Source organism: Leptopilina heterotoma, unplaced genomic scaffold (assembly GCF_015476425.1).
Source record: "Leptopilina heterotoma isolate Lh14 unplaced genomic scaffold, ASM1547642v1 Lhet_343, whole genome shotgun sequence".
NCBI classification, from domain to species: Eukaryota; Metazoa; Arthropoda; class Insecta; order Hymenoptera; family Figitidae; genus Leptopilina; species Leptopilina heterotoma.
The window spans coordinates 607,743-628,075 of record NW_025111029.1 but is presented as its reverse complement, the minus strand read 5'-3'; the positions used below and the strand labels follow the sequence as shown (position 1 = coordinate 628,075).

Genomic DNA, 20,333 nt, shown 5'->3' with positions numbered 1-20,333 from the left:
TAATTTTAACGTTCTGTGCATGCTCGAGGGATCTACATCTCCAGAGTGCGTTGGATAAAAAAGACCAGAAAAATAGAAAACAAAATAATTCAAGGGAGGAAAAAGACTCACATATATAGATATACATGATTCACTAGTTTTTACTATTCGACTCTCATTATTTACATCCCTTTCAAAAAAAAAAAAAAAAAAAAAAAAAAAAAATTTAGAAACCTAAATTCTATTGCAATTTAAATATTATTTTAATTACACAAAACATTTTTTTCCACACAACAGAAATTATTTTTTGTTCGAAAATATAATTTTTTTTTCATACTCTTTTAAATATTAAAACCTAAAAGTTATATTTATTTTCATTTAAAAAATATTTGAAGAAAACAAAAATAAAAAAAGAAAATGAAAACAAAATGAAAAAAAAAACCTAAGAATAACAAAAATATAAAATTATTAATGTTAAAAATAAAAATTTATAAATTGACCTAAATTAGGCGTTACTTTTCTTTTAAATTCAAAAAAGTATTTTAAGAAATATTGAGTAATTATTGGCAAGAAAATATTCAAAATATTGCCAACTAAGCAAACTGCGAAACAGATTACATTAATATCTGTCAGCAAAACATGTTTAGTTTTAATTTATTTAACAATTAATTATTTTAATAATACCGCCTGCTGACATATATTGTCCATAAATTTTTAAAAATTCACTTGAATTATGGGAATCTTAATAATTGCAATTTCTCTATTATCAAAAAGTTTATAAAAAAAATTTTTTTTCATAACTTCTAACAAAATTTGGGCTGAAATCTTTCAGTCGCTGTGAATTTCGATGTTTTTAGATTTCTATTCAATGATAAATTGCGAAATTACTATTCGAATATTTTCCAATTACAAACTTTCTAAAAATTTTATGTAAAACCTTTTTGAAATTCAATTATTTTTTTTTTGAATTTTAAGCAAAATTATTCATTAAATAATTTTATATTTTATTTTTTATCATTTTTGATTTGTGTGAAAAACCCGTTAAATTTAAAAAGAAAATGGTAATTTTAACACAAATAGAAGTTTATTTTTCTGAAGAATCTCAATTATTAGAAAATGTCTACTAAAAGAGAATGAAATAAAGTTTAATATTTACAACTTCCGCAAATAGGGTCGCAAGCGTAACGATATCTTTATGTAGACTATCGAAAGTTGAGAACCTACGGATTCCGAGGGATGAACGAGCACGCAAACTAGCGTGTTACACTCCATCCTTTTTCTCTTTATTTTTTATTTCCTTCTTTCAACCCACCCACACACACACACCCTCCAACTTTTTAACTCTTTCGCCATCACCTCTCTTCGATTCGGGCGCACTTTAGTTGCTGGCCAAATGTAAATAATGTGTAAGAAACATTTCATTTTCAGACGAGAAACAAACATGTTTATTTTCCAGACAGTCAAATATTTTCATTTACATTCTCCCTCAAGGAATAAATATTTTCGTGTCTTTGCATTATCATCGAGATTAGGCAGAAAAAAATAGGATTTAACAAAAAAATTAAAGAACAGGCTTCGCACTCATTTGCTAAAACCTACTATTTACTACTTTTTTTTACGTTATGCTACTATTTGGGTACTTTTTTTAAATTTCAGCCAAAAATCTACTAATTCTGTTTTTTTTTTTTTTGAGAATTTCCACTACTTTAAATTCGCTAATACTACAGATTAAAAAATTAATCTCAAAAATTATAATCAAATTCTTTAAAACGATTCAATTATTTTCAAAAAATATTCGAAATTCAATTATTTTCAATATCTACTATTTTCACAAAATTTCGCAAAAGAATTCAATTATTTTTAACAAAAATTGATAAAATTCACCCAAAATTCAATTATTATCATCAATAATTGAATTAATAATATTTATTATACTTCAAGAAAATTAATTATTTAAAACAATGTTTATAAAATTCTTTGGAAGAATTCAATTATTTTCCAAAATAACAAAATTTTTCACAGAAATTCAATTCTTTTTAAACATTTTAATATAATTTTTCGCAATAATTCAATTAAAAAATTCAATTATTTTCAAAAATAACAAAATTTTTCACAGAAATTCAATTCTTCTTAAACATTTTAATAACAATTTTTCGCAATAATTCAATTATTTTCATAAATAATAAAATTCTTCTCAGGAATTGTATTATTTTTGAAAATTTTAATAAAATACTTTGTAATTATTCAATTATTTTCATAAATAATAAAATTCATTGCAGGATTTTAATTATTTTGAATACAATTTTACAAGAATTGCTCAAAAAATGGAATTATTCTTAAAAATCTAATTTCAATTCCTCGTGAAAATCAATTATTTAAAAAAATGTTTTTTTTTAAATTCTTTGCAAGAATTCAATTATTCTCAATAAATATTAGAATTTTTCACAGGAAATCAATTATTTTCAAATATTTTAATAAAATTGTTCAAAATAAATCAATTATTTTAAATACAATTTTAATTACATTTTTTTGAAATAATTCAATTCTTCTTTTAGATTTTAATAAAATTCTTCCATAGAATTCAATTACTTACATGTCAATAAATAAGAAAATTATTCCCGAAAATTCAATTATTTTTCGGGCATTTTAATAAAATTCTTTGCAAAATTCAATTATTTTCATAAATCACAATATTCATCACAAGGATTCAATTATTTTTGAAAAGTAATAAAATTTTGCTTGGAAGTACAATTATTTTAAAACATTCTAATAAAATCGTTCACAAGAATTCAATTATCTTTATAAATTTTAATAAAATTCTTCTTCGAAATTCAATTATTTAAAAAAATTTTAATAACATTCTTGGCAAAATTTCACAGGAATTCAATTATTTAATATACAAAAATTCATACAATTTTTCGAAAAATATCAATTATTTAAAAAGATTTTTATAAAATTCGTCACAAGAATTCAATTATTTAAAAAAATTTAACAAAAATTCTTTTAAATAATTCAACTATTTTATAAATAATAAAATTCTTCACCGAAATTCAATTATTTTTATAAACTTGAATAAAATTCGTTACAAGAATTAAATTATTTTCAAAAGTAATAAAGTTTTTTGCAGAAATTCAATTATGTTTTAAAAAATTAAACAAAAAATTATTGTCAAAATTTCAAGTATCTTTATAAATATTAAAATTCTTCTCCGAAATTTAATTATTTTAAAAAAATTTTAATAAAATTTTTGGGAAAATTTTAATTATTTTCATAAATAATAAAACTTATCGCAGGATTTTAATTATTTCTGATACAATTTTAATCAAATTTTTCGAAAAATGTAATTATTCTTAAAAATTTTATTAAATTTTTGTCCACAGAATTCAATTATTTAAAAATTTGTTGATAAAATTCTTTATGAGAATTCAATTTTAACAAACATTCAATTATTCAATAAATTATTTATTTTTTAATTTAAATAATTGAATTCTTCGACAATTTTCTAATAAAAATTGATTTAAAAATGAATTACCGAATAATCGATTTATTATTTATAAAAATAATTGAATTCTTGCAAAACGAATTTTATTACACTTTTTTTTAAATAATTGAATTTTTTGAGAAATTTTATTACTTTTAAAAATAATTGAATTCTTGCGAAGGATTTTATTAGGATTTTTGTAAAAAATTAACTTTTTTTTTTGAAAAATTTGATGGTAACTTAAATTATTACAAAACATTAAGAAGGCGATCACTCCGAGTCCAAGACTCGGAATGATCACCTTCTTCATGTTTTGTAATAATATTCTTATAAGTTGTTGAATTTCAAAAAGGTTTGAATTTGAATGTTTTGAAGAATTTTAATTCCAACGGAAATAAATTGTTTATAAATCAAATTGTTTGAATCTGTTAAATTAAATAAATAAACAAACAAATCTTTCTCAATTGAATTAAATTTGTTCGAATCAGTTTAAATAAATAAATACATTTTTCTCTTCATTGAATTAAATTCGTTCGAATCAGTTAAAACAAACAAATAAATAAATTTTTTGCAACTGAATTAAATTTGTTCTAAATTGTTAAAAAAAATTTATTAATTAATTTTATTTTTTAAATTTGACTAAATTGATTCGAATCAGTTAAACAAATTTTCCTGAATCAAACTAATTTAATTTGACAAAATACAATTATTTACATTACTTTCATTTAACTTGAAGAAAAAATGTTTAACGCTTCTAATGAGGAGCTGAACTGTCGAAACAATAAAATTAAGTGCTTTATTTTTACCTTGACTTGGATGGATTGATATTTGTTTTTAACCACATTTATATTTAACTCACGATCCAGGTCTATTATTTTAATCCTTCACAGAGGCTTAAAAAAAGTGTCACAAAATTAAAAAAAAAATTGTTATACATTTTAATAAAACATTGTATAATTATTAATTAATGATTCTTTACATTCGTTCGCAATTAAAATTATTTAAGTCATTTAGCGAAAAATCGTTAAACACACAAAATTAAATTTACTTTGCGAAAATTGAAAATAGACGCATTTTTCAATTTTTTTTTAAAAAACCTATTGGTATTTTTTTTCGAAACTTTACGAAAGTATTTAAACAGTGCTTGAGAATTATTTTAACGCTGTTCATAATTTTCTGAAATTAAAATATCGATATAATTTTTTTTTTGTAATTTGTATTTTTTTTATTATAATCTACAAATTTTCCGTATCAGTTTTGATTTTAAAATTTTATTTAAAAAAAATTTTTTTTTAAAAATACCTGTAAATTTTTAAAAGTCATTTTTTCTCTTTTTGTAATATTTGTAATATTATATTTTTTTTTAATATTATATTCAATATATTTTATAAAATTCGGTCACATAAAAATAATAAAAGGATAAAAAACTATTCGGGTCAATTTTACTTCAATTCAGAAAAAAAAATTGTGAAAAGTACATTTTTTTTTGAAAAATGACATAAGTCCAAAGAAATAAAATTTCAGAATAAAAATTCTATAATACAAAATTTCTTTACATCGAAAATTCTGACAAAATCTAATTTTTCAATCAATTCAAAAAAATAAAAATTCCGTTGAAAGGAAACTTTACAAAAGTATTTAAACAGTGGTTGAGAATTATTTTATCACTTTAAGGTACTTTTTGTTAAGTAAAAATTAAGTCAAAATTAGAACTTACGAAAAATTCTAGAACTTAGGTTCGAAAGTTTTCAACAAAATTAAGGGATATTTTAACAAACGCCAAAAAAAAACATTTTTTTTCGCATGAAATCATTAAATGCAACAGCACAAGAATGATGATTAGTCAATATTCTCTTTGACAAAGGGAGAGCTTCATTTATTTTATCTCTACATAAATATAGATTTCTCGTCTCGTCTTCAATCAGAGTAATGTTGGCAGCAAAGCAAAATGTGAAATTCAAAAGTGTGTTATGATTTAAGGAGTAGAACCATTCCTTAAATGTTATGTAAGACCACTAAAAATACCGCAATATATTTTGTGACTGACAAGCGTATTTGACGAGCCGATTTTAGACAATAATGGCAAAAAAAAAAACCCCACCACAATTATTCTAGAAGCATTCCAAAATTGAACATTTTAATTCTAAAAATGGATTTTAAAAAATTTGCCCTTTTTTTGAAGAATGCTGCAGAAATTTTAATTCGCTTTCTTTTACAGACTTTGCACTCGATAAATAATTTTAAAAAATTAGCAAGAAGTAGTTTTCAAACTGAAAAAGTAGTAAAAACCTAGCTATCGAAAAATTAAATTTGACGACCAAAAAAACTCATTTTAAAAACTTCACAAAACTGACAAAAAATTCCATTCTTTATTTTATTTACCTGACTTTTTACTAATTTTCATCAAAAATATTTACTTCTTTCTTATTCTGCAAATAAATTGAATTCCTGCAACGAATTTTATAAAAATTTTTAAATAATTAATTTCTTTCGACTAATTTTATGCAAATTCTAATTTGAATAATTTAATTCCTCAGAAATTTTTATAATTCATGAAAAGAATTGAATTCTTATAAAGATTTTTATAAAAAAATTTTTAAATAATTTAATACTGTTTGGAAATTTTTGGGGAAATAGTAGACATTGAAAATCATTTAACTTTATTGAATATTATTAAATTTTTTTTGAAAATAATTGAATTTCTAAGAAGCATTTAACTATTTATGAAAATAATTAAATTCTTGCAAATGATTTTGTTAGAATTTTTTTAAATAATTGAATTTCCAAGAAAAAAATTATTACTTTTAAAAATAATTAAATTCTTGTGATGAATATTTTTTTTAGGAAAATCACTGAATTTTGCAAAGAATTTTGTTATTTATCGATATAATTAATTTTTTTTGAAGAATTAATTATGTAAATAATTCGATTCTTGGGAAGAATTTTTTTAAATAATTGAATTTCCAAGAAACAATTTATTATTTTTCAAAAATAATTGAATTCTTGTGATGAATATTGTTGTTTATGAAAATAATTGAATTTTGCAAAGAATTTTATTAAAATGCCTCAAAATAATTGAATTTTCGGGAATAATTTTGTTATTTAACGACATAATTGAATTCCTTCCAAGAATTATTTATGTAAATAATTGAATTCTTTTGAAGAAATATTTATGTAAATAATTGAATTCTAGGGAAGAATTTCATTAAACTCTAGAAGGATAAATTAAATTATTTCAAAAAAATTTAATTTAAATTGTATTTAAAATAATTTATTTCTTGTAATGATTATTGTTATTTATGAAAATAATTGAATTTCGCAAAGAATTTTATTAAAATGCCTCAAAATAATTGACTTTAAAGGAATAATTTTGTTATTTTTCGACATAATTAAATTCTTTCGAAGAAATATTTATGTAAATAATTGAATTCTTGGGAAGAATTTTATTAAAATCTAAAAGAATAATTGAATTCCTGTGAATAATTCTAATATTTTTGTAAATAATTGAATTGTTCCAATAAATTTAAAAAAAATTTAAGCAAATCTTGTAAAATTGTACTAAAAATAATTGAAATCCTGTGATGAATTTCGAATATTTTATGAAAATAATTGAATTGTTGCAAAATATTTTATTAAACTTTTCAAAAATAATTGAATTTTCGGGAATAATTTTGTTATTCATCGACATAATTGAATTCTTTCGAAAAATTATTTATGTACATAAATAATTATATTCTCGGGAAGAATTTTATTATAATCTAAAAGAATAATTGAATTATTTCAAAAGAACTTAATTAAAATTGTATTTAAAATACTTGAATTCCTGTGAAAAAATCCAATATTTTTGTAAATAATTGAATTCTTTCAAAGAATTTGAAAAAAAAACAGTTTTTTAAATAATTGAGTTTTCGAGGAATTGAAATAAAATTTATTACAATAGTTAAGATTTTTGAGCAATTCTTGTGAAATTGTATTAAAAATAATTGAAATCCAGTAATGAATTTCGAATATTTTATGAACATAATTGAATAGTTGCGAAGAATTTTTTTATAATTTTTAAAAATGAGAAGAATTTTGTTATTTATGAAGATAATTGAATTATTGCGAAAAATTTTATTATTAAATGTTTAAAAAGAATTGAATTTCTGTGAAAAATTTTGTTATTTTTGAAAATAATTGAATTTTTTATAAGAATGGTATAAATATTGTTTTGAATAATTAATTTTTTTCGAAATATAATAAATAGGAAAATTTTATTTTAAATAATTGAATTCTTGTCGAAAACTTTATTTGTGAAAATAATTGAATTTTTTGATTAATTAATTTAAAATTGTATTAAAAATTATTGAAATTCTTCGATGAGTTTTATTATTTATGAAAATAATTGAATTCTTGCTTAGACTTTTATTAAAAAATTGAATTTCCATGAAAAATGTTATTATTATTGAAAGTAATTGAATTATCATGAAGAATTGTATAAAAATTTTGTAAAATAATGAATTTTTTCTAAACTTTTTTAAAAATGCTATTCTAAATTAATTGAATTTCTGTAAAAATTTTATTATTTACGAAAATAATTGAATTTTGGAAGAATTTTTATAAATTTTTTTTTTATAATTGAATTATTTTGCGAAATTTTATAAAAATACTAAATATTGAAAATAATTGAATTTCGAATATTTTTTTTTAAATAATTGAATAGTTTTAAAAAATTTGATTATAATTTTTCAGAATATTTTCAAAAGAAATGTTTGAATCTTTTTCTTCTCGTAATTATTTTTCATTGATTCACCCATTTTCTGTTTATATTATGTGGGGAAAATAAATTTTTCTCTCTGGTCGAATTATACTTTTGTGTTCTCACATAAGACAACTAAAAGTAGAAGTAGAAGAAGAAGAAGGAGAAGAAGAAAAAAAATGGTGGAGTGTCAATTTAACGAGGGTCTTCTTAAGCAGAGCTTCAGTTGCACTAACGAGTCATGCAACCTCTGCTTTCGTTTTAGACCCTCTTGGTATATTTTCAAGCAACTCTTCGTACACGAAGTGTCAAGAACGAACGTCGTTATCACGCGACCCTAAAACAATACTGATTGCAAATTCCTTTTACTATAGATCAAAAATAATACACTAGGAATTTTTTCTAAGCATACATACATACAGCGTTCTATATATTTCTCTATTAAATCAAAAGCAGAAAAACTTTTGCCAGGAATAAATTGTATATTATTAAAACAAAAAGCATTGTACTTGTAATTTTTATTCAAATGTCTCAAAAAAATATGAAGTCCTGCTAGGTATTTGAAAACTACTCCCAAAGATTCATAATCGAGTAGCTATTAACCTTTCCTGTTAAATTTTTCTTGAAAATTATTAAAAATTAAAGAAATTGTCTAAAAAAAATAGAACACCTAATTTTAAATTTCATCATATTCGAACTGTTAAAATATTTATTTTTTATCTTTATTCTTTTCGAATAGAGAAAATAATCCCCTTCATTGTTTATTAATCATTTAAATGTTATTTTTACGAATGAACTAATTTTTTTTCTTCCTGAAAACTATTTTCCAACATTAAGAGATTAATAGACCATTGAAAATAATCAGGGTTGCCACAAATATTTAATTTTATTTTTCCCTGACTTTTCTCTGATTTCCAGACAAAATTTTAACTTTTTCCCTGACCCTAAAGAATATTCTGCGATTCATTCTAAAAATTATTCGATGCTCAAAAAAATGTTCTATTAAATTTATTTACAAATTTCTTTAATTGTAAAATTATTCAAAAACATCAATAAATTCTTTTTTAAATAAATATTTAATCATTATTATTTTTCTGTAGGAATTAAAAAAAATTTAAAAATCTAATTATTTAAAAGAAAATGTAATAAAATTCGTTTTGCAAGAATTCAATTATTTTTATAAATAATAAATCGATTATTCGGTCATTCATATATAAATCAATTTTTATTAGGAAATTCTCGAAGAATTCAATTATTTAAATTAAAAAATAAATAATTTATTGAATAATTGAATGTTTGTTAAAATTTAATTCACATACAGAATTTTATCAACAAATTTTTAAATAATTGGATTCTTTTGATAAATTTTAATAAAACTTTTAAGAATAATTACATTTTTCGAGAAATTTGATTAAAATTGTATCAAAAATAATTAAAATCCTGCGATAAGTTTTATTATTTATGAAAATAATTAAAATTTTCCCAAACATTTTATTAAAATTTTTCTAAAATAATTGAATTTCGGAGAAGAATTTTATTATAATATATAAAGATACTTGAAATTTTGACAAGAATTTTTTTTTCAGTTTTGAACATAATTGAATTTCTGCGAAGAATTTTATAACTTTTGAAAATATTTTAATTCTTCCAACGAATTTTATTCAAAAGTTTATAAAAATAACTGAATTTCTGTGAAGAATTTTATTATTTATATAAATAATTGAATTCTTGCAACGAATTTTATTCAAGTTTATGAAAATAATTGAATTTCGGTGAAGAATTTTATTATTTATAAAAATAATTGAATTATTTAAAAGAACTTTGTTAAATTTTTTTTTAAATAAATGAATTCTTGCGACAAATTTTATAAAAATCTTTGCAAGTAATTGATATTTTTTGAAAAATTATTTGAATTTTATTAAAATTCCTAAAAATAATTGAATTTTGTCGAAGAAATTTTGCTATTCATTTATAAATATATTTGAAATATTGACAATTTTTTTTTTTTGGTTTTTTGAAAACAATTGAACTGCTCCGAAGAATTTTATTAATTTTCAAATTAATTGAATTCTTGTGATAAATATTGTTTTTTATGAAAATAATTGAATTTTACAATGAATTTTATAAAAATTCCTGAATATAATTGAATTTTGTCGAAGAAATTTGCTATTTATAAAGATACTTGAAATTTTGACAAGAATTTAAAAAAAATTTTTTTAAAACGTAATTGAATTTCTTCGAAGAATTTTATTACTTTTGAAAATAATTGAATTCTTCCAACGAATTTTATTCAAGTTTATAAAAATAACTGAATTTCTGTGAAGAATTTTATTGTTAATATAAATAATTGAATTCTTGCAACGAATTTTATTCAAGTTTTTAAAAATAATTGAATTTCGGTGAATAATTTTATTATTTATAAAGTTAATTGAAATTTTGACGAGAATTTTTATTAAAATTTTGAACATAATTGAAGTTTTTAGATGAATTTTTATAACTTTTGAAAATAATTGAATTCTTACACAGCGAATTTTATTACATTTTTTTAAATAATTGAATTCTTGCGACAAATTTTATAAAAATCTTTATAAATAATTGATATTTTTCAAAAAATTTTATGAAATTTTGTATAATAAATAATTGAATTCCTCTGAAAATTTTATTACTTATAAAATAATTGAATTTTTCTGAAAAAATGTATTAAAAATTTTGTAAATAATTAAATTTCTGTGAAATTTTGCTAAGAATTTTATTCAAATTTTTAAAAGTAATTGAATTTGGAAGAAGAATTTTATTATTTATAAAGATAATTGAATATTGTTGTGAACGATTTTATTAGAATGTTTTAAAATAATTGTACTTCTAAGCAAAAATTTATGACTTTTAAAAATAATTAAATTCTTGTGATGAATATTGTGATTTATGAAAATAATTGAATTTTTATTACTTTTCAAAAAAATTGAATTCTTGTGATGATAAACATGATTTATGAAAATAATTAAATTTTGCAATCGATTTTTTTAAAATTCCTGAAAATAATTGAATTATGTCGAAGAATTTTGCTATTCATTTATAAAAATAATTGAAATGTTGACAATTTTTTGAAAATAATTGAATTTTTCATGAGAATTTTATTAATTTTAAAAATATTTTAATTCTTGTGATAAATATTGTTTTTTATGAAAATAATTGAATTTTACAATGAATTTTATAAAAATTGAATTCTTGTGATGATAACTATTATTTATGAAAATAATTAAATTTTGTCGAAGAATTTTGCTATTTATAAAGATAATTGAAATGTTGACGAGAATTTTTTAAAAATTTTTGAACATAATTGATATTCTGCGAAGAATATTTATAACTTTTGAAAATAATTGAATTTTTGGAATCATTTGTAACTTTTCAAAAATTCAATTTTTTTAGTGTTTTAACTAAAATTCTTCTATCAATCTAGTGTTTATGAAAATTGTAAAAATTATTCATTAAATAATTTATAAGTAATAATTTTATGATAGTTGTTAAAGATTTAAGTTATTTAAAAAGAAATTATTGTCAGAAATAGAAAAAATTGAAGGTTTTGTATTAAAATTCGTGGTAATTTTATAGTTTATGAGGCAAACAAAAAAAACATCAAAATAAAATTCCCTGATTTCCCTGACCAATTTTACTTTCCCTGACTTTTCACTAAATTCCCTGATTTCCCTGACCTGTGGCAAGGCTGCGAATGTCTCAAAGAAAAAATGTTATTTTTACGAATGAACTAATTTTTTTTCTCCCTGAAAACTATTTTCCAGCATTAAGAGTTTAATAGACCATTGAAATTGTCCTTTTTCGCACTATACTTTTAGAGATATATATATATTTAATTTTTGTTCGTCATTTTTTCTTTTCCGCTTGTTTAAACATGAGAGCTTGAAAAAGTGCACTTTCCACTTTTACTTTCATTTCTTTGTCTTGTCATGTGGCGCTCAGTGCTGATAATCAATAGTGAGAATATTACGCTGGCACTGATCAAAGAATCTCTGGAATAATATACCTCGAAGGGGTTCAATCTAGTGTGTACCATACAATAAATGTATATAGAATATGACGTAAGAAGAGTCGATAGTGTTGATTATAATACGTGCCGTGGAGGTTCGTGATTGTAAATGTGCTCTTGATCATACTCATAGTCGATGGTGCGCACGAAGCAAATCTCGTGCATTTACAATTTTCATTTTTTTTCTTTCTCCTTTTTTCTTTTTTCTTTATATTCTGTTCTGCTTTTATTTTCCATATATACTTTATTTAAAGGTAAATTTCTCTTCTTCTCTTGATTTTTCGATTCTATTCATTGGGGCGCGCAAGTAAATATCCCATAAAAATTATTAGCTGCAATATTTATTAGATGAAATTTTATCAAATAAAATTTTCATAAGGTTGTATTAGAAAATTTTTATTTTAAATTAATGGCAAGTTCTACATTATGTAAAAAATTTTACAGTAAAATTTTTTACCGAATGTAAAAGTCAATTTTACCGGTAAAATTTTGTACCGAATGTAAAACTGAATTTTTATTTATAAAAGAATTTTCATCTCTTTTTAAACTTTTAATTGTAAGTGCCAGTTGGGTAGTTTACAGAAAGCGTATTATGGGCGATTTTTCGCTTTCTAAATATTTTTCTTTTTCTCCATTTGGAGAAATTTCAGAATTTCAGGTTCTCTTGAAACCTCTGCGAGATCGAATTTTAAAGACTGTAGTTATCACACCAGGGTTGCCACAAAAATTTAATTTTGTTTTTTCCTGACATTTTTTCCTGAAATTTTAATTTTTTCCTGACCCTAAAGAATATTCTGCGATTCACTCTAAAAATTATTAGATACTCAAAAAAATGTTCTATTACATTTATTTACAAATTTCTTCAAAAGTAAAATTATTCAAAAACATCAATAACTTCCTTTTTAAATAAATACTTAATAATTATTATTTTTCCATAAGAATTAAGATTTTCAAAAAATTCAAATTCAAACCTTTTTGAAAATAAACAACTTATAAGAATATCTTCAAGCTTTTAATAATCAAAGAATAGTAAGTAATAAAATCATTATTTTACATTCTAAGAATATTTTTACTATAACTTCTTCGACATTATTATCATCATTTCATATCAATTATTATTTTCGAGAATTTTTAAATAAAATTCTTCTTTATAAATCAACTATTTTTTATAGTTTTTAAACAAGTTCTTCTTTGAGAATTTTTTAATCCATTTGTTTACAATTCAATTTTACGTGAAATTTCAGTTCTTCGGAAATTCTTCAATTAAATAAACATTAGAAAATAAAAATTTAAAATAATTTTTAAAAATTTCAATTAATCTTTTTGACAAAAATTTTTTCCACAGAATTTGTAATTAAAATTATGAAAAATTCACATTTTCGAAAATTTTGATTTGAAACCTTAACAAAATTCAATTATTTCTAAATTTTAAAATAATTGAATTCTTTCGATGAATTTTAATAAAATCTTTAAAAATAATTACATTTTTCGAGAAATTCGATTAAAATTGTATTAAAAATAATTGAAATTCTACAATGAGTTTTATTATTAATGAAAATAATTGAAATTCTGAGATAAAATTTAATATTTATGAAAATAATAAAATGTTTGCGTAGAATTTTATTAAACTTTCTTTCATATAATTGAATTTTTTTGAAAAATTTAATTAAAATAGTAGATATTGAATATCATTGAATTCAGGAATATTTTAGAAAATAATTGAATTTTGGTAAAGAATTTTATTATTCATAAAGATAATAGAAATATTTACGAGAATTTAAAAAAAATTTGAACTTTGAATTGAAATTGAAATTTGAATTTTGTGATAAGAATTTTATTACTTTTGAAAATAATGAAATTTCTGCAATCATTTGCAATTCTTCAAAATTCAATTTCAATTCAATAATTAATTATTTTCTAGAATTTGTAAATAAAATTCTTCCTTAATACAATTATTTTTAATAATATTTGAAAAAGCTGTTTGAGAATATTCAAATCCATTCTTTTTTCAATTCAATTTCACGAAATTTCGATTAATTGAAAAATTCTCTAATTAAATATTTTTTTAGAAAACAAAAACTTTCAATAATTCCAAAAAAAATTCAATTAAATTTTTTCAAAAAAATTAATTTCACAAAATTGTTAGATTAAAAGTATGACAATTTTCAATTTTCAAAGATTTTAATTTCAAACCTTTTCAAAATTCAAATATTTCTCAAAATTCATTTTAAAATGCTTTTAATATTCAATTAATATCTAAAATTATAATTAAAATTAATTTTTACATCAATTTTTATTAGAAAATTCCACAAGAATTCAATTATTTGAATACACAAATAAATAATTACATTTTTTGAGCAATTCCTGTAAAATTGTATTAAAAATAATTGAAATTCTACGATCAGTTTTATTATTTATGAAAATAATTGAATTATTGCGAAGAATTTTATAAAAAAGTTTCAAACAATCGATTTATTTCGAAAAAATTTATGCAAATTCTATTTTAAATATAATTGAATTCCTGTGGAATTTTCATAACTTTAGAAGATAATTGAATATTTGTGTAAAACTTTGTCAAAATGGTTTTTAAATAATTGAATTCTTTTAGGAAAGTTTATTATAAATAGTAGAATATTAAAAATCATTAAATTAAGAAAAAATTTTGAAAATAATTGAATTTTATTAATTTTGAAAAGAAAATGTAATTCTTGTGATGCGAATACTATTATTTATAAAAATAATTGAATTTTTCATTGAGTTTTATGAAATTCCTGAAAGTAATTGAATTTTGTCGAAGATTTTTGCTAGATAATTGAAATGTTGACAATTTTTTTTAGATTTTTTGAAAATAATTGAATTTTTGCAAAGAAATTTATTATTTTTGAAAATAATAAATAAATAAATAATAATAAATAATTTTTATTATTTATGAAAATAATTGAATTCTTGTGATGAATACTATTATTTTTAAAAATAATTGACATTTTGCAATGAATTTTATTAAAATTTTTAAAAGAAATTGAATTTTATTAGTTTTTAGAATAATTGAATTCTTGTGATGATAATTGTTATTTATTATGAAAATAATTGACTTTTTCCGAATGATTTTATTATTTATGAAAATAATTGAATTACTGCGAAGAATTCAATTCAAAAATTTTAAAACATTTTATTTTTTAGAAAAAAAAATTATGCAAATTGTATTTTAAATAAATGAATTCTTGATTAGTTTTTACTTTTGTAGAAAAGAATATTGAATGTTCGTGTAGAATATTATCAACATTTTTGTTTAATAATTAATTTCTTTTGGGAAATTCATATGAAATTAAATTAATTGAATTAAGAAAAATTGTTGAAAATAATTGAAATTTTGCCATGAATTTTATTAAAATTTTTAAAAATAATTGCATTTTATTATTTTCAGAAAAAATTGAATTCTTCTGATGAATACTATCATTTATGAAAGTAATTGAATTTTGTCGAAAAATTTTGCTATTTATTTATAAACATATTTAAAATGTTGACAATTTTTTTTATGTTTTTCTTTTTAAATAATTGAATTTCTCCGAAGAATTTTATTAATTTTGAAAAGAATTGAATTCTTTCGATGAATATTGTTATTTATGAAAATAATTGAATTTTCCAATGAATTTTATAAAAATTCCTGCATATAATTGAAATTTGGCGAAGAATTTTGCTTTTTTTAAAGATAATTGAAATGTTGACGAGAATTTTTTTTTAAATTTTTGAAAAGAATTTAATTTTTTGAAAGAATTTTAATATTTATTAAGATAGAATTCTTTAAAAAAAATTGCTTTAAAATTTTTTAAATTTAAACTAATTTCAACAGAATTGAAATGAAAATTTAAAAAAAAAATACTTTATTTATAAGAAATAACTTTATGGCAGTTCTTCAATGGAATTAAATTATTTAAAATAAATTATTGTCAGAAATAAAAACAATTTAAGGTTTTTTTTAGAATTCGTGGTAATTTCATAGTTTATGAGGCAAACAAGAAAGACGACAAAATTTAGAATTTTCTTGTAAATTCTAAACATTTAATTTTTTTCCAGCACTTTTAATTTTTTTAAATTAAATAATAATAATAATAATAATAATTTAATTTTTTTATTCCTGACTTTTCCCTGAATTTTCAGACTTGTGGCAACCCTGCAGTCAGATAAAGTTTAAAGCCTTTTATTCAAAAATATTAAAATAATACACGGTCACTAACTTTAAGAATATATTTAAACTTTAATGATTTTTGCGGATGATGTGATTTTGCTAAACTCCAAAATTGTAAAAAAATGGTGAATGAATAGGTACTGGGATGGATTTTCTCTTACCTGTACATCAAAGTGGGTGGTGTTGTCTTGGGGTTGTGGAGGACCTTGCTGCTGTTGTTGCTGTTGAGAGGGCGGCGGACCTTGCGGTGGCGGAGGTCCCTGCGCTCCGAAAAGCTGTGAATGTGGATGCTGAAGATGATGGGTTTGTGGAGCCTGATGATGTTGCAAATGATGAGGCGGGGCAGGTGCGAATGCTGCCATAAAGTGTTCTTCATTACCGACAACATCAACACCTGGCTTCAACAATACAACACCACCGCCTCCAGTGGTCACAGCCAGAGTGGCTGCATTTTTTTGAAACTCCTCTTCTCCTGGTGATGGCTGTCGACTTCCCGGTGTACGACTGCATAATTCAATAAAATTATTTTTAACATCTCGACTATATTTAAGTAACACTATTATTTTTAAGCAATTTCGAAATTTAATTAATTAAATCTTCGCCACTATTATCACTATTGTCTCTATCGGACTATTTTCCCTTTACGCCTCAATTTCTATTCCCTTATTCTCTATTTTTAACTCCCTCTTTATTATTCCTTTCCCTTTAACTTTTCTATTCGTTTCTACAAGTATTCCTTCTCTTTTCGTCAATTTTTATTATCATTATCACATGTCAATATAATTGTCAAATTTTGAAAATTGTGCGATTTGAAAAGTTTTTCTAGATGAGAAAAATTAGACTACGTCGGGTTTGATTTTTAGGGAATATTTATATGCTTATATAAGACATATATTAAGAGTGCGACTTCAGCGATTATATTAGAAGGGCGATCGAGATAGAAATTTTCAAGTCCCTGACCCTAAAGAATATTCTGATTTACTCCAAAAATGACTACAAAAAAATGTTCTATTACATTTATTTACAAACTTCTTTAATTGTCAAATTATTCGAAAACATCAATAACTTCATTTTTAAATAAATATTTAATCGTTATTATTTTTCCATAAAACTTAAAATTTTCGAAAATTTCAAAATCAAATAATATTATATAAAGAAAACTATAAAAAATATTATAAAAAAAAGTTTTTTTTAAAAACTTTATATAATTAAAAAAAATCAATTAAACTTTTTCCAAAAAATTAACTCTACAAAAATTGTCAATTTTTATGAAAATTTCAGATTTTAAAAGATTTTAATTTCACACCTTTTCAAAATTCAATTACTTCTAAAAATTCACACTATACTTGACTGCTTTTAATATTCAATTATTATATAAAATTTTAAATAAAATTCATTTTCAAATCAACTTTTATTAGAAAACTCAACTTAAATTCAATTATTTAAAATACAAAAAAAAATAATTTATTAAATAATTAAACTTTTCTTAAAATCTAATTTTAATAAAGAATTTTATTAACAAATTTTTTAATAATTAAATTCTTTTGAGGAATTATTTATTTATGTAATGTATATTATGTATGTTAAATTCATTAATTCTTTAATTGAATTATTGGGAAGAATTGTATTAAAATCTAAAAGAATAATTGAATTATTTAAAAAAAATCTAATTAAAATTTTATTTAAAATAATTGATTTTTTTCGAACAATTTTATTAAAATATTTGAAAATAATTAAATTCTATAGAAGAATTTTAAAAAACATTGTTTTAAATAATTGATTTTTTCGAAGAATTGAAATTAAATTTTTAAGAATAAATTACATTTCTCGAGTAATTCCTGTAAAATTGTATTAAATAATTCCTGAGCAGAATTTATATTATTTATGAAAATAATTGAATAGTTGCAAAGAACCATATTAAAATTTTCAAAAATAATTGAATTCCAAAGAAAAATTTTATTATTTATAAAAATAATTGAATTATTGGAAAAAATTGTATTAAAATGTTTAAAAAGAATTTAATTTCTGTGTAAAATTTTGTTATTTTTGAAATATAAATAAATATTATGAAAATTTTATTTAAAATAATTGAATTCTTGTGGAAAACTTTATTTATGAAAATAAATGAATTTTTCGATTAATTAATTTAAAATAGTATTAACAATAATTGAACTTCTTCGAAGAATTTTATTATTTATGAAAATAATTGAATAGTTGTAAAAAATTTTATTAAAATTTCCAAAAATAATTGAATTCGAGAGAAAAAGTTTATTATTTATGAAAATAATTGAATTATTGCTAAAAATTTTATAAAAATGTTTAAATAGAATTGAATTTCTGGGTAAAATTTTGTTATTTTTGAAAACAATTAAATTCTTTGTAATAATGTTATAAACATTGTTTTAAATAATTATTTTTTTTTTGAAATATAAATAAATAATTATGAAAATTTTATTTAAAATAATTGAATTTTTCGATTAATTAATTTAAAATTGTATTAAGAATAATTGAAATTCTGCGATGAGTTTTATTACTTTTGATAATAATTCAATTCCTAACAAGAATTTTATTATTTAAGAAAATAATTGAATCCCTGTAAAAAATTTTATTATTTATGAAAATAATTGAATTATTGTGAAGAAATTTTATAAAAAATTTATAAATTATTGAATTCTTGTGAAATTTTTATTATTTATCAAAATAAATATTTGCGTAAAATTGTATTAAAATTTTTTGTAAAGAATTGAATTCTTTAGGAAAACTTTATTAGAACAGTAGATATTGAAAATCATTAAATTAAGGAAAATTTTTGAAAATACTTGAATTTCAGAGAAGAATTTTATTATTTTTAAAAATAATTGAAATTTTGACGATAATTTTTTTTAAATTTCTTAACATAATTGAATTTCTGCGACGAATTTTATTACTTTTGAAAATAATTGTATTTCTGCAATAATTTGTAACTTCTCCAGAATTTCAATTTTCAAGTGTTTTCAATTAAAATTCCCTTAAAAATTTATTATCTTTAACAATTAATTAAACATATATATTGACAAATTTAACTAATTTCAGAAAAATTTGAATTATTAAAATTTTTCAATAATCTAAGTTATTTAAAGTTTCTAATAAAATTCATTAAAAATTGAAATTTTAAAAAATTTCAAATGAAATTTTTTGAAAAAAAAATGAAATTTGAAGTTCATCTGTTCATGAAAATTGTAAACGCAACTCTTTTAAAATTCAATTAACTTGGAAATATTTAAGTAAAATTTTTCATTAAATAATTTATAATTAATAATTTTATGATGGTTCTTCAAGAATTAATTTATTTAAAAAGAAATTATTGTCAGAAATAGAAAAAATTGAAGGTTTTTTTAGAATTCGTGGCAATTTTATAGTTTATGAGGAGAGCAAAAATTCAGAATTTTCTTATAAATTCTAAAAATTAAATTTTTTCCTTTAAAAGTCCCTGAATTTTCCCAGAATTTCCTGACAAATTCTGCTTTTCCTGACTTTTCCCTGAATTTCTGAACCTGTGGCAACCTTTTTTAATTTGAGAATTTAGAAATTTCCATAGCAATAAAGCTGTGGTTAGGATTTTTTTTTTGGATTATTGCACGAAAATGAAAACTTCCTCATAATTCAAACTAGTCGCACCTCTGTTGCGGATATATTTTGTCGGATTTAAAAAAAGTAGTTTTGTATTTTTTTTTAGTTCGTCATTATATTTTTGAAAATATAGAATCAATGAAAAACAATTATTGTAGATACTTTTCTAAAGTACTCGGTTGACGCTATTAAATATAGGGTTTTCGATGCTGAATTTACAACTTGCGTTATTTGTTCAGAGAAAGACAATATGTATAGTCGAAAGTCTCATTAATGGGAAATCATTAAAAAATTACGT

At 20.4% G+C, this 20,333-nt stretch overlaps 1 protein-coding gene across 3 annotated transcripts in view; it reads right to left on the bottom strand.

Moving 5' to 3' along the window:
- LOC122505124 (maternal protein pumilio) overlaps positions 1-20,333 on the bottom strand; it is a 208,270-nt gene that overhangs the window by 117,080 nt on the left and 70,857 nt on the right. For all 3 annotated transcript variants that reach the window (XM_043616585.1, XM_043616586.1, XM_043616587.1), the window contains one exon: positions 16,588-16,930. In XM_043616585.1, the coding sequence (XP_043472520.1) occupies positions 16,588-16,930 (343 nt within the window). The remainder of the gene's footprint in view (positions 1-16,587; positions 16,931-20,333) is intronic.